The 12,559-nt window shown below is 37.9% G+C and overlaps 1 protein-coding gene across 7 annotated transcripts in view; it reads left to right on the forward strand.

The window, feature by feature from the left end:
• Window positions 1-12,559, forward strand: part of RGS22 (regulator of G protein signaling 22) — a 133,038-nt gene that overhangs the window by 55,406 nt on the left and 65,073 nt on the right. For all 7 annotated transcript variants that reach the window (XR_004382800.1, XM_032858600.1, XM_032858601.1 and 4 more), the window contains 3 exons: window positions 1,762-1,876; window positions 3,521-3,643; window positions 4,644-4,745. Coding sequence is in view for 6 of the 7 variants with exons in the window: in XM_032858600.1 (XP_032714491.1) it covers window positions 1,762-1,876; window positions 3,521-3,643; window positions 4,644-4,745 (340 nt within the window). In the remaining variant the exon portion in view is untranslated. The remainder of the gene's footprint in view (window positions 1-1,761; window positions 1,877-3,520; window positions 3,644-4,643; window positions 4,746-12,559) is intronic.

A 12,559-nucleotide genomic window follows, 5' to 3' on the forward strand; every position in this document is an offset into this window, starting at 1 on the left:
TCCTTTTAGCATGTATGAGTGCATTCAAGCCACTCTGTGTCTTTTAACTGGAGAGTTTAGTCCATTTACATTTAAAATAATTATTGATAGGTAGCGACTAACTGTCATTTTGTTAATTGTTTTCTGGCTATTTTGTAATTCCCTTATTCCTTTTTTTTTCTTGCTCTCTTCCTTTGTGATTTGATGATTTTCTGAAGAAGAAAACAATATTTTTAAGGTGGAGGAGACTTGAGCCTGTTTATATGCCTAGGGTAGTATCTAGTGGAAAGGGAAAAGTTAAAACACCAACAAGAACGAAGCAGCTCTGTATTTTCAAAGGAGAATAGAAGGAAGGATTCAAGAACAAAGGCCATGAGATTAACCTTGAATATGAGATGGGATACTTTTTCCTGAGACAGGATGGAAGGAAATAAGGATAAGTATAGGTGGATATGTTTGTTGATAGTAATTTAAGAGTGTTCAGCTGCAAATAACAGAAAACTTGACTAACAATGGCTTAGACAAATAGGCTTATTTTTCTCACAGAGCAAGAAATCTGAGCGTAGGCAACTGCCAATATTCGTTCCTTGGACTGAAAATATTAGGTCCTGAATTTTTGTAATGTTCTTGTCCATTCTTTCATATTCATTGGTGTTATAGCTCCTGATATCTGTCTTTCAAATCATAAAGAAGAAGCGCAATTTTCATTAAATATTTCCCTTTGGTCGGGAAAGCAAGCTTTCTTAGAAGCTCCCCAGCAGACTGTTTTGTATCTCATTGGTCATAACTGTGTCACATGACAATCCATTCCTGCAAGTCGGTCTTAGAAAGTGAATATTTAGCTTTCTCAGTATCTCAGTGGTGCTAGTTACAGAGGCATGTCACTGGGAATGAGTGCTGAGTTGGCCAGTCAGTCAATAGTGTCTGCTACATCGGGGAATGGAAACAGAAGCATGTCATACCTATCTTTGGTCTGAGAAGAGTCTGCAAAGCAATCTGCTGCTGGATTGGATCAGATATATTGGTGAAGTGGATCAGCATGTTTTATGGAGCTGGAAAGTAAGGCTCAGAATAATTGCAGTGAGGTAAGGAGAGGCAGCTGGATATGAAAGTATAAAAAGATAATGTGCCAAGTCATTAGTCTAGCATAGTCTTCCATTATCTCACCCTGCACTACCACATATAAATCCTTATGAATCCCACCTGTTGTGAGGATTAAATATGATAATGTGAATTGTATTTAGCACAGTGTTTGGTTTGTGTTATACAGTGTTTAGTTTGTGTTATATAGTGTTTACTTAACTGTTAGTGTCCTCTTGCCCTAAGCAAATCAGTTAACTTACTGCCTTTTAAACAAGGCTTTCCCTATCTACTTTCACATATTGCTCACTCTTCTCACCATCTCAAGAACCCCTCTAAACACACACACACACACACACACACACACACACACACACACCCTACCCATTTTTCAGGGAAATCCCATTTTTTTAATTACTAATAGACCTCAAAGGGACTTCTCATTGTTATCCATCCCAGTCATTTGACATCTATAATATATTCTTGAATTCATTCAACCAGCAGTTAATCATATCGAGAGTTCTTTCTGTAGGACTATACTTCATTTTCTCAACCACTTCTTAAAGGCTGGACTTGATAACTTGCACTTTTTCCCCCCGCTATTCTCTCACAGTGCTCAAATGCATTCCTAAGATTTGGTGTCACGTATACCAAAGGTGCTCAATACATATTGATCAATGAGTTCTTATCCTTATAATTTAGGCTGAGGCACAGGTTGGAAAGCAGCAATGTTATTCGCTTAACATCTTTTACTGACATTTCTGAATGTCTGAAGCCCCAGCTGGATAGAAGATACACTTACACAGAAGAACCTTTGGTAAGTATTTTGAGAACTGATTTATCTGATCCTTCATTTAACTGACCAATGTCCCCTGATTTTAGAGAGTTTTTATTGATTTACCGTAGTATTTTTTTCTCTACTAAACAACACATTTTATTTTTTCCTTCCAAAAAGATTTTTTTTTAAGATTTTATTTATTTATCAGAGAGAGAGAGGGAGAGAGAGCGAGCACAGGCAGACAGAATGGCAGGCAGAGGCAGAGGGAGAAGCAGGCTCCCTGCCGAGCAAGGAGACCGATGTGGGACTCGATCCCAGGATGCTGGGATCATGACCTGAGCCGAAGGCAGCTGCTTAACCAACTGAGCCACCCAGGCGTCCCCCAAAAAGATTTTTATCCAAAAATTTTCTCTGTGTTTTCTTTTGTAATACCATGTTGCTATATACTCCATTGATTACTATCTTCAAGGACAGCTGTCTTCTGGTTTGGTGTGAGAACACCTTAGGTACAAAATAAGACCATCCATTATTTTTATTAAATTGCTAGTAGTTGATAAAAAACAATTGTGATGTTATGTTTTGGAAACAGAATTTTTATAAAGCAGAGTATTTCCAGTGTGTGGCTACCTTGATAATGTGGATTTTCTACACCAGTTAGGGATGACAATTTTATATTCCCTAAGGATTATACTTTATGTAGAAACTTTGGTAGTCCCAATATAGTCTGAATACTTAGCTATAATTTTGTATAACTTTTTATTTTATTCTAAGCAAACAATTCTTCTTTACTTCTAAGAAGGGCTTTTTTCCCTACCAAAATAATGTTTTTTTTTTAGTTTTTGGAATGCCAACAGTTAAACATTATTAAAACATTACAGTTTCACTTTAGAATATGTTTAGTAGAGGAATAAAGAGAGAGGCAGAGAAACACTATAACAATACCTTAAATTGTTCATGCCACAGTTATCTTAAGATTACAAAGAAGTCTGAGTTCCACACAGCAAATACCAAAGAGTTCCTGTGAACAGTAGATGCTTTTTCGTATTCTAAAGTTACTCTTATGCTTGGAGAAGTAGCCAGCTTTCTGTGTTTCAAGAATGGTATTAGGGTTGCCAGCATTGTTGGCACAGAGGCCCCCAAATAACAGAGTTTTATGAGAACTTATATTACTATTTACATTCTGAAGGCTGTGACCTGTACAGGGGGAGACTGTCTAAGGAGGGCCCCCTGAGGACAGTTAATGAGCAGCACTGAGAGGCCTTGAAGATGGTTTTTTTTTTATCACTCTCTTGTAGCCATTACAGCATCACCTCAAGGCTAACATAACAGTAAATATGTAGGAACGAGGCCACCAACAGAGATCTGGAAGACTTCTAAAATGGTATCGCTATGCCTGAAATGTGAAAATAATAGAGGTTGAGAAGTTACCCTAACATTAAGTTTGAAATTAGATTGGTTTATAATAGAAGGCAGTCTGCTGTGGTAGTTGGCTCCATAAATGACTCTTAAATGACAGTCATATGCAAACATACTGCTTTAATTACTTATATGGTACAAAAAAAAATTTTAAAGTCCAGCAGGAAAATGACAGCCTGGCAGAATTTATGAAACTGTGTTGTACAGTGTCATAAAAAAAATCATCATGTTTCTGGATGGATCATGGACTTCTGTTTTGTTATCTAGGTTAAAACCATGGCCGATGGTGCCTTGGGAGGATTTGACATGGAAAATTTGTTGCAATCTTTGTATGTAGAAAATAGAGCTGGATTCTTCTTTACTAAATTCTGTGAGCATTCAGGAAACAAGGTAGAAGATAATGATTTTAATTTCATGCCTTTACTTCATTTTAAAGTAAGAAAAATTGAAGGAATTCAGTGCTCAAATAATTACATTTGATGTTAAAATTCCCGTTTCTTCTGGTAAGAAATTTTATGCTAACTATTTAGTAAAAATATAAACATCTCTATTGTAATTCTCTTGGTTCACTATCCTACTAGAATTACAAAGAAAACTAAAAGATTAACTTATATTATTTTTTTAAGAGACTTATTTATTTATTTTATAGAGCGAGAAAGAGTGTGCCAGTGGAGGGGAGGGGCAGAGGAAGGAAAGGGAGGGAGAGAATCCTGAAGCAGACTCCTCAATGAGCATAGAGCCAGACATGGGCTTGATCCCAGGACCCAGAGACCATCACCTGAGCTAAAATCGAGTTGGACACTTAACTAAGCCACCCAGGAGCCCCTTGACTTGCATTGTTAACAATATTTTATTCTCATGAGTTTTTGTTTCCATGTAATATATATTAAATTCAGAGTTGATTTCTATGAATCCTTTAATTTTCATTTTTAATAGCTCTTACAATTAGAAGTTGCAATGGATAGTGCATTAATTAACAAAACTCATTGCCAGTTTTGTTTTCTTTTCATTTTGCTTAAATTTAAAATATTTCACTAGCTCAATTATTAGAGTAGTGTTTGGTTTTAGTATGATATATATTTGTCCATATATATCAAAATACCTCCAGGTTTTGGTTTCATGCCAGAAATATGTGATTACTCTTCGTTAACTAGATTGCTTCCTGTTTTAATGACTAATTACATAAGAGGCATACATGTAAAAATATAATTATTTTAGTGACAATACCAATAAATATTTTCTATATTGCCAGTTTGTAATAGAAGATAAGACCATCTTAAATTGAACCTGATTTATGGTAACACCAAGAAGCTAAAAAATTTATTTACATTTGAAATTAGAGCTTTAATAATTGGGTGGTAATGATTTATATATTTTTCTCCATCTACAGTTGTGGAAGAACGGTGTGTACTTTTGGTTTGACCTACAGGCTTATCATCAGCTTTTCTACGGAGAAACACTTCACCCTTTTAAAGTATGCAAACAAGCCCAAGTAAGTAGTAACTAATTAGGGTTCAATGTGTGGCTCTAAGTACACAAAGAAATGAAAAATTTGTGTCCGGCTCCAAACAAAAGAAATCTGGGACTACAGGCAAAAAGACAGCAGTTAAATTGTTGTCATGGGGTTGCTTCATTAAATGTCAGTAGAATATTATTTTATAATCTGATTTGTGGGTTTCCATTTTATTTGTTTTATTTGGTTTGCTTTATTTTCTCTTTGCTGACAATTACTTGTTCTGCCAATAAAGGACATCCCATATTTTTTGTAATTTATGTCTCTTTGGTTTGGTTGTGAGTGATTTTTTAAAAAGAGGACCCTGAGAGAGGACTTGCCATGAGTCACTGAAGTGACGGGGAGCAGAGGCATGGACCAGAGCTATTCTCTGAGCTTACTGTGGGAATCAGCTGTTGGACATCCTCAGCCTGGTGACCTCGAGGGGGGGAAAGAATGTTGACTGTGTGGTGTAGGCTCCATGTCATCCCCTGTGCTTCTGTACTACACACCATGTAAGACAGAGACCGAGAGGTAAGGAAAGAACATCTCAAGACCACCCTGAAGCAGAACAGAGGAGGATTCTCTGCAAAGGGAGACAGAGTCAGTGGCCTCTTTTGAGGGGGGAGAAGGAAAAAGAATAGAATTATGACTCAAGCTGACTTAATCTTTTCAGTTTTTTTGTTCTTAGCATCTTAATTATCTCCCCCCACCAAAGATTTTATTTATTTACTTGAGAGAGAGAGAGAGAGAGAGAGAGAACATGAGCAGGGTGGTGGGCAGAAGGAGAGACAAAAGCAGATTTCTTGCTGAGCAGGGAGCCCAACGTGGAGCTCAATCCCAGGACCCTGAGATCGTGACCTGATCCCAGGGCAGACACTTTACTGACTGAGCCACTCTGGGGCCCCAGGATCTTATGATCTCTTATGGAGAGAAGTCTTCAAGCCTAGGAAACCGCTAACCACTTCTGTATCTGTTGACCACGTAAGTGGCTCTAGCTGGAATAACTCCATTCAGGAGACCCTCTCCCCAGATGATGCAGAGATAGTTTTGTCCTATTGTGTTTTACCTTACGCTCTTATTCAGGCTCTCAGAGAGTGCTGCTGCTGGATGTTTGTTGTTACTTCCACCACCCGGACTCTGGTGTTGTAAATCAGCTGACAGAGCTTTGTACTTTTACTATGAGAACAAGGGCTTCAGCACCTACCCAGCCCAGATCTGGCTCGATGCGGTCATGAAGTTTTAGCCCTAATTTGCCAGTACCATTTTTTGAGACCACACATGGGACTCTTTTGCTTGTTCATCCTTGACCTGTGGGTCTCTACCGCTCCTCCTCCCCCTGACATATTGCTCTTGTCTGGAAAAGTACCACCTGTTATTTATTATGTTTCCACTACTGCAAAGCCCACTCCTCCAAACATCGTCAGCTGCTCTGTCAAGTGAGTTCTCTATTGTTGTTGTTGTAGTCACCATATTTCCATGCACTGGTAAAAGTGGAAATTCTATTTAAGTTAAATCAGCTAACTAAGTTAAATTAGTTAAGTTAAATAGAATTTCCACTTTTACAAGTGCATGGAAATATGGTGACTACACTACCACTTTTTGGTAGACTTACTAGTTCTCAGTAATGATCTTATTCTATGTGCTGTAGAAGTATTGTGAAACAGGATACAGGCAGATTTTGTTTATTCTGAGATGGATTATTCTGCTTGGGGATCATCAAGGTCTGTAAGCTTTTTATCCTCCTCTAGATTATCTTCTAGACATTTTTTAAAAAATAGAAGTATAATTAGCATACCATGTTAGGTTCATTTCAGGTGTACAACATAGTGATTCAACAATTTTGTACATTACTCAGTGCTCATTATTTCAAGTATAGTCACATCCGTCACCAAACAACGTTATTACATTACTGACTCTATTACCTATGCTATGCTTTTCCTCTCCATGACTTATAACTGGAAGTTTGTATGTCTTAATTGCCTTTATCTATTTTATTCATCTCCCATTCCCGTCCCCTCAGCAACTACTAATTTGTTTTTGTATTTAAGAATCTGTTTTCTTGTCATTTGTTCATTTTGTTTTTTAGATTCTACCTATAAGAACGGACCCTAGAGGGTGTTATGCTAAGTGAGATAAGCCAGACAGAGAAATATAAATACCCTATGAATTCACTTATTCTTCTCTATGTTATCTTTTGGGGAGTCACAGCAGGTGGAAGGAGGGAAACAATGGAGAAAGTTGCCTTCAGGTGAATAGAGGGATACTGAAGGAGCAAGTCATGTGATTTTTTTCTTTTTTGGCTTGTTTGCTTTTTACTTCTATGGCTACTTTATTTTTTGGTTACTGGAGCAAGTTGTCTAGATTGGTTTAGGTTTTAATTATCCAAGATTTCTATGCCTCTAGATATAAGAATTACCTCTAATACCATAATCCTGTAGATTTGTTTCACAGTACGAAATAGCATTCATTTCTTTTCTTTTTATTAACTTATATTATTTGTTTCAGGGATACAGGTCTGTGATTCATCAGTCTTACACAATTCTTAACATTCACCATAGCACATACCCTCCCCAATATCCATCACCCAGCACCCCATCACTCTCACCCCCGTCCCCTCCAGCACCCTCAGTTTGTTTCCTGAGATTAAGAGTCTCTTATGGTTTGTCTCCCTCTCTGGTTTCATCTTGTTTCATTTTCCCTCCCTTCCCCTATGATCCTCTGTCTTGTTTCTCAATCATTTCTTTATAACAGAAATGGCATATGGCCTTCTTCAAGAGTATATTTACAGTACAGATATTTGGATCAATAATGCGAATGCAGAATGTAATCAGGTATGTTAAAGTCACTGTCAACTTGATTTTATATTGTTTTTACACATCTTACAAGTTATATGGTGGGAGACTGAGAGTTGGTTCCAAGAGACTTACATGTTTTTCCTGTATCATAGTAAGCAAATTACGTACCTTGAAGTTTTATTGACTCATAAAATATTGCAGAAGTATCTGTAGGCAGACTAGATGGGGAATCAGTTTGAACTGAAATCTTGGGTACATACTGAAGATTTTACTGCATGGTTTCAAGATAGAATAGTTCAGTTAGAACCAATGGAAATGGTCTTGGCAAGGAGAAAAGGAATCACTTATTGTAGTGCAGAGGTAAAGTCTTTGACTCTAACAAGGGTTTGCCAGGGGAACATGAACCACTGCTAAGATTTGGAACCTAGATTATTCCCACAGATAGTCCTACTGCTTTTTTTTTTTTTTTTATTTGACAGACTGAGATCACAAGTAGGCAGAGAGGCAGGCAGAGAGAGAGGAGGAAGCAGGCGCTCCGGAGAGCAAAGAGCCCCATGCGGGGCTCAATCCCAGGACCTTGAGATCATGGCCTGAGCCCAAGGCAGAGGCTTTAACCCACTGAGCCACCTAGGCGCCCCTTACTGCTTTTTTTTTGATACTACATACTCCCTTCAGTGATAGGGCACTGCAATAGAATGAAGCAGATCTGGGTAGCACTGTCTTTTATGACGTCTTCCATCTTTGTAGAAATCTTTCAAACAAAATGCATTCCAGCAAAAACTATGCATTTAGAATTTACCACTCTCTACAGCATATATGTTGAGAATTTTTTTGAAACTAGAAAACAAGTATGATCATAAATATTGCACATGTTTACACATGTGTAGACACTTATTAATCACATGCATATTTAAGTGGGAAAGAGGAAGAGAAGAAAAAAAAAACAGAGCCCAGGAGAAAAATTGTTTGGAGGATGTAGGAATTAATGAGTGGAGAGGGTAGGTAAGAAAGAAATGGAAATGAGGAATAAGAGGATTTGCTTATTTTTACTAAAAAGTGCTATTCAATATAAAGATATTCTTGCAATAGTATGAGATTTTTAGGCTTATTCAAAGGAATGTGTGTCACCTAGATCAGAGGGTATATGACATAGAAGGAATAAAAAATCACAGACTTGGAGTTGAAAGAAATGAATTTACATCACATGCTCTTATTATTATGGTAGTTGTTAGTTGGGTAAACTTAGTCAAGTCAGTCAGTTTAGTAAGCCTCAGTTTCATGTCTTATAAAATGTGGGTGGTAATAATGCTTCACATTTTATTTCCTTATTTCTGTTTTCACCTTTATAGTTTTAACATGCATACCAAAGTTAACAAAGTCTACAATTAATCATTATCTTTATCCTTTCAAATAATTTAAGGATCTTAGAACACTTTAATTCCACCACACCTTGCCCATTTTATGTATCATTTTTGTATGGCATTTAAATTTTTTAAAATATACCTACCAAGTAGCTATCATCACTTTTTTTTTTTTTAAGATTTTATTTATTTCTTTGACAGAGAGAGACAGTGAGAGAGGGAATACAAGCAGGGGGAGTGGAAGAGAGAGAAGTAGGTTTCCTGCTGAGTAGGGGGCCTGAAGTTGGGCTCAATCCCAGGACCCTGGGATCATGACCTGAACCTAAGGCAGATGCCTAATGACTGACCCACCCAGGTGCCCTTCATCACTTTTGTTTTGATACCTTTGATGGTGGTGTAGATTTATTTACACATTGATTTCATGCTTACCATTGCCCTTTGCATCATACTCCTTCCTTTGGGCTTCATTTCTGAAGGATATCTTTTAGTAAGTTTTCCATTAAGATTTACTAGTGGTAAAAATCAGGTTTTATTTGTCTGCAAATGTTTAATTCTCTCATCGGTCATGTAGCTGAATATAGAATTCTAGGTTGACGATTTTCTCTCAGCACTTAGAAGATACTACTCTAGGGGCACCTGGGTGGCTCAGTGGGTTAAAGGCTCTGCCTTCAGCTCAAGTCATGATCCCAGAGTCCTGGGATCAAGCCCTGCATCGGGCTCCCTGCTTGCAGGAAGCCTGCCTCCCCCCCTCTCTCTGCCTGCCTCTCTGCCTGCTTGTGATCTCTGTCTGTCAAATAAATAAATAAAATCTTAAAAAAAAAAAAAGAAAAAGAAGATACTACTCTATGGTCTTAGGGTTTCTGTTGCTCTTTTTGAAGAGTCTCCTGTTGCTCCTTTGCTTTTTCTCCTCATTTGATTTTTAATCTTCTCTTAGACTTCAGTGTTCCATATTTCATGTCAGTGTGTTTACCATGATTATCTTTCTTGGGTCTAAGTGGCTTCTATAATCTGAAGAATCATGTCTTGCATCAATTCTGGAAAGTCCTTAGCTGTTATTTCTTTCAGTCTTTCTACTTCTCTTTTCTGTGTTCGCCACATTCGGGATTCCCTGTCTGGTCAAGACTGTCAATCCTATATCTCTCTTAATCTCTCTTTTGAGTTTTTCTTTTTTAAAAAAATTATTTGAGAGAGAAAGAGAGCACAAGTGAGGTAAGGGGCAGAGGGAGAAACAGACTCCCCACTGATCAGGAAGCCCAATGTGGGTTCCATCTGAGGACTCTGGGATCATGACCTGAGCCGAAGGGAGATGCTTTACTGACTGAGCCTCCCCAGTGTCCATTTTTCTGTCTTTTTACAGCTTTTCAGCAGCTATTTAATCCATCCATTGAGTTCAATTATTTTAAGAATTATTTTTTTTTATTTTTAGATGTTCTGCTTGTGTTTTTCAAGACTTCTTGATGTTTTCATCTTTTTTTTTCAAGTTTTTAATTTCTTCCTTTATGTCTTTAAGCATTTTAAACATATATTATAGTCTGTAGCTGTGTTAGTTATCTATTCCTGCATAAGAGTATTACTGTAAGTTTGTGGCTTAAAATGATATGCATGTGTTATCTCACAGTTTATACAGGTAAGGAATCTGGGCACAGCTTTGCTGGATCTTCTGCAAGGCTGTAAATCAAGAAGTTGGTCAGGGATGCTTTCTCATCTGGAGCCCCACGGGGGCAGGATCTGCTTCATGGTTATCAGCAGCATCTGGGTCCTTGCAGCCACTGGCCTGAGGAGATCTTGGCTTCTCCCTGGCTGCCAGCTAGAGGCTATGCAGCTCTGTGCCATATAGTGTGGCCCTCTCTATGGTGGCAAATCACAACATGGTAGCTCGCTTCTCCAAAACCAGCAAGGAAAGGAGTTTCTTAGCAAGACAGGCATTACTGTTGTGTGTAACATAACCAGATACACATAATCACATATATCTCATCACTATGACTGTGTTCTGTTGCTCAGAAGCAAGCCCTGCATTATAGGCCCACACGGGGAGAGAATTACAAGAGGGCATGAGCACTAGGAGACACTGAGTAGTCTGATGCTAAGCATCCAATAATTCTATGATTTGTAGTTCTTGGAAGAACTAATTTTGCTATTTATTATTTCTGTGAACATGTTGGATTCCTTCTTATAGGTACTGGAAGTCTGAATTATGAGCTCTTTAGTGAGGTTTTTACCTATGGTGCTTATCCTAGGCACATTTTTATTGCTGATTTCTCACTATGAAGTTTCCTTATTTGCCAAGTATAATCTTTGAAAAACAAACTCATGAGATGGTAAATTTATAATAACAGATCCTCAGAAGTTATTCTTTTATTCTCTTGCATGGAGTCTAGGCCAGGGCAAGCAAGCTTCCATTTTGTTTCCTAGGTTTGGTCAGTGTAGATGTAGGTAGTGACAGAGATAGAGACAGACATAGAGATATACCCATGCATGCATTTTTTTTTTTTCCATTCTGCATTTCACATTGTGTATGACCCTTCAAAGACCTTGTGGTATGTATGGCTCTTAGTATAACTTTTCCACCCTAGTGAGGATCCAAGGCCTTGTCTCCTGTACCCAGTGACTCTTATAATCCATGTTCTTGCTTTGCCCCATGGTCCTCCCTTAGGCAGCTCATGCTTATCATCCTGATTTTTAGTATATTCCTTAATTTTGGCCCCTGTGCTGGTTTTCCTTCCTATCCAGCCACATGTTTAGAAGAATATTTATTATACTTTATCCAGTATTTTAGATATTTTATAGAGGAATGATTTTCAACTAATCTAGCCTGTCAGCATACCCAAAAAGGAAGCAGTCATATATTTTCCAATTTAATACCCACAGTCATTATACAGGTATTTTTATCCTATTTTTTTATAGATAAAAAGAAACTGCATCTCTGAAATGTTAACCTTGCTGAAGTTTCATAGCTAGAAACAAAATTAAGCTCAAACTTGAGATGCAGAACTGATTTCAATGCTGCACTTTGCCTCCTTTACCCTACCAAAGTTCTCGTGCCTACTTCACAGGACTTCTGTAAGGATTATGTAAGACAATGTAGGTGGGAATATCTTGTAGTAATACAGACATACCTGGAGATATGGTAGGTTTGGTCCAGACCACAGCAGTAAAGCAAATATCGCAATAAAGTGAGGCGAATGAGGGTTGTCTGGTGGTTCAGTCGGGTTAAGTGGCCGACTCTTGATTTTGGTTTAGAACATGATCTCAGGGTCATGAGATCAAACCCCGCACTGGGACTTTGTGCTCGGTGTAGAGCCTGCTTAAGATTCTATCTCCCTCTCCCTCTGCCCGTCCCCTCCCACTTGCACGCTCTCTTTCTCTCTCTCTCTCTAAAAAAATAAAATTAAATAAAGTGAGTCCAGTGAATTTTTGTGGTTTCCCAGTGCATATACAAGTAATGTTTACATTACACTGTGGTCTATTAAGTATGTAATAGTCTTATGTCTAAAAAAAATGTATATGCCTTAATTAAAATTGCTTTATTGCGAACAAATGCTAACCATCATCTGAGCTTTCAGCAAGTCATAATCTTTTTGCTGGTGGAGGGTCTTGCTTTGACGTTGATGGCTGCTGATTGATCAGAGTAGAGGTTGCTGAAGGTTGGGGTAGC

The sequence above is a fragment of the Lontra canadensis genome, unplaced genomic scaffold, assembly GCF_010015895.1.
Source record: "Lontra canadensis isolate GAN:19392208 unplaced genomic scaffold, GSC_riverotter_1.0 scaffold15, whole genome shotgun sequence".
Lineage (NCBI taxonomy): Eukaryota > Metazoa > Chordata > Mammalia > Carnivora > Mustelidae > Lontra > Lontra canadensis.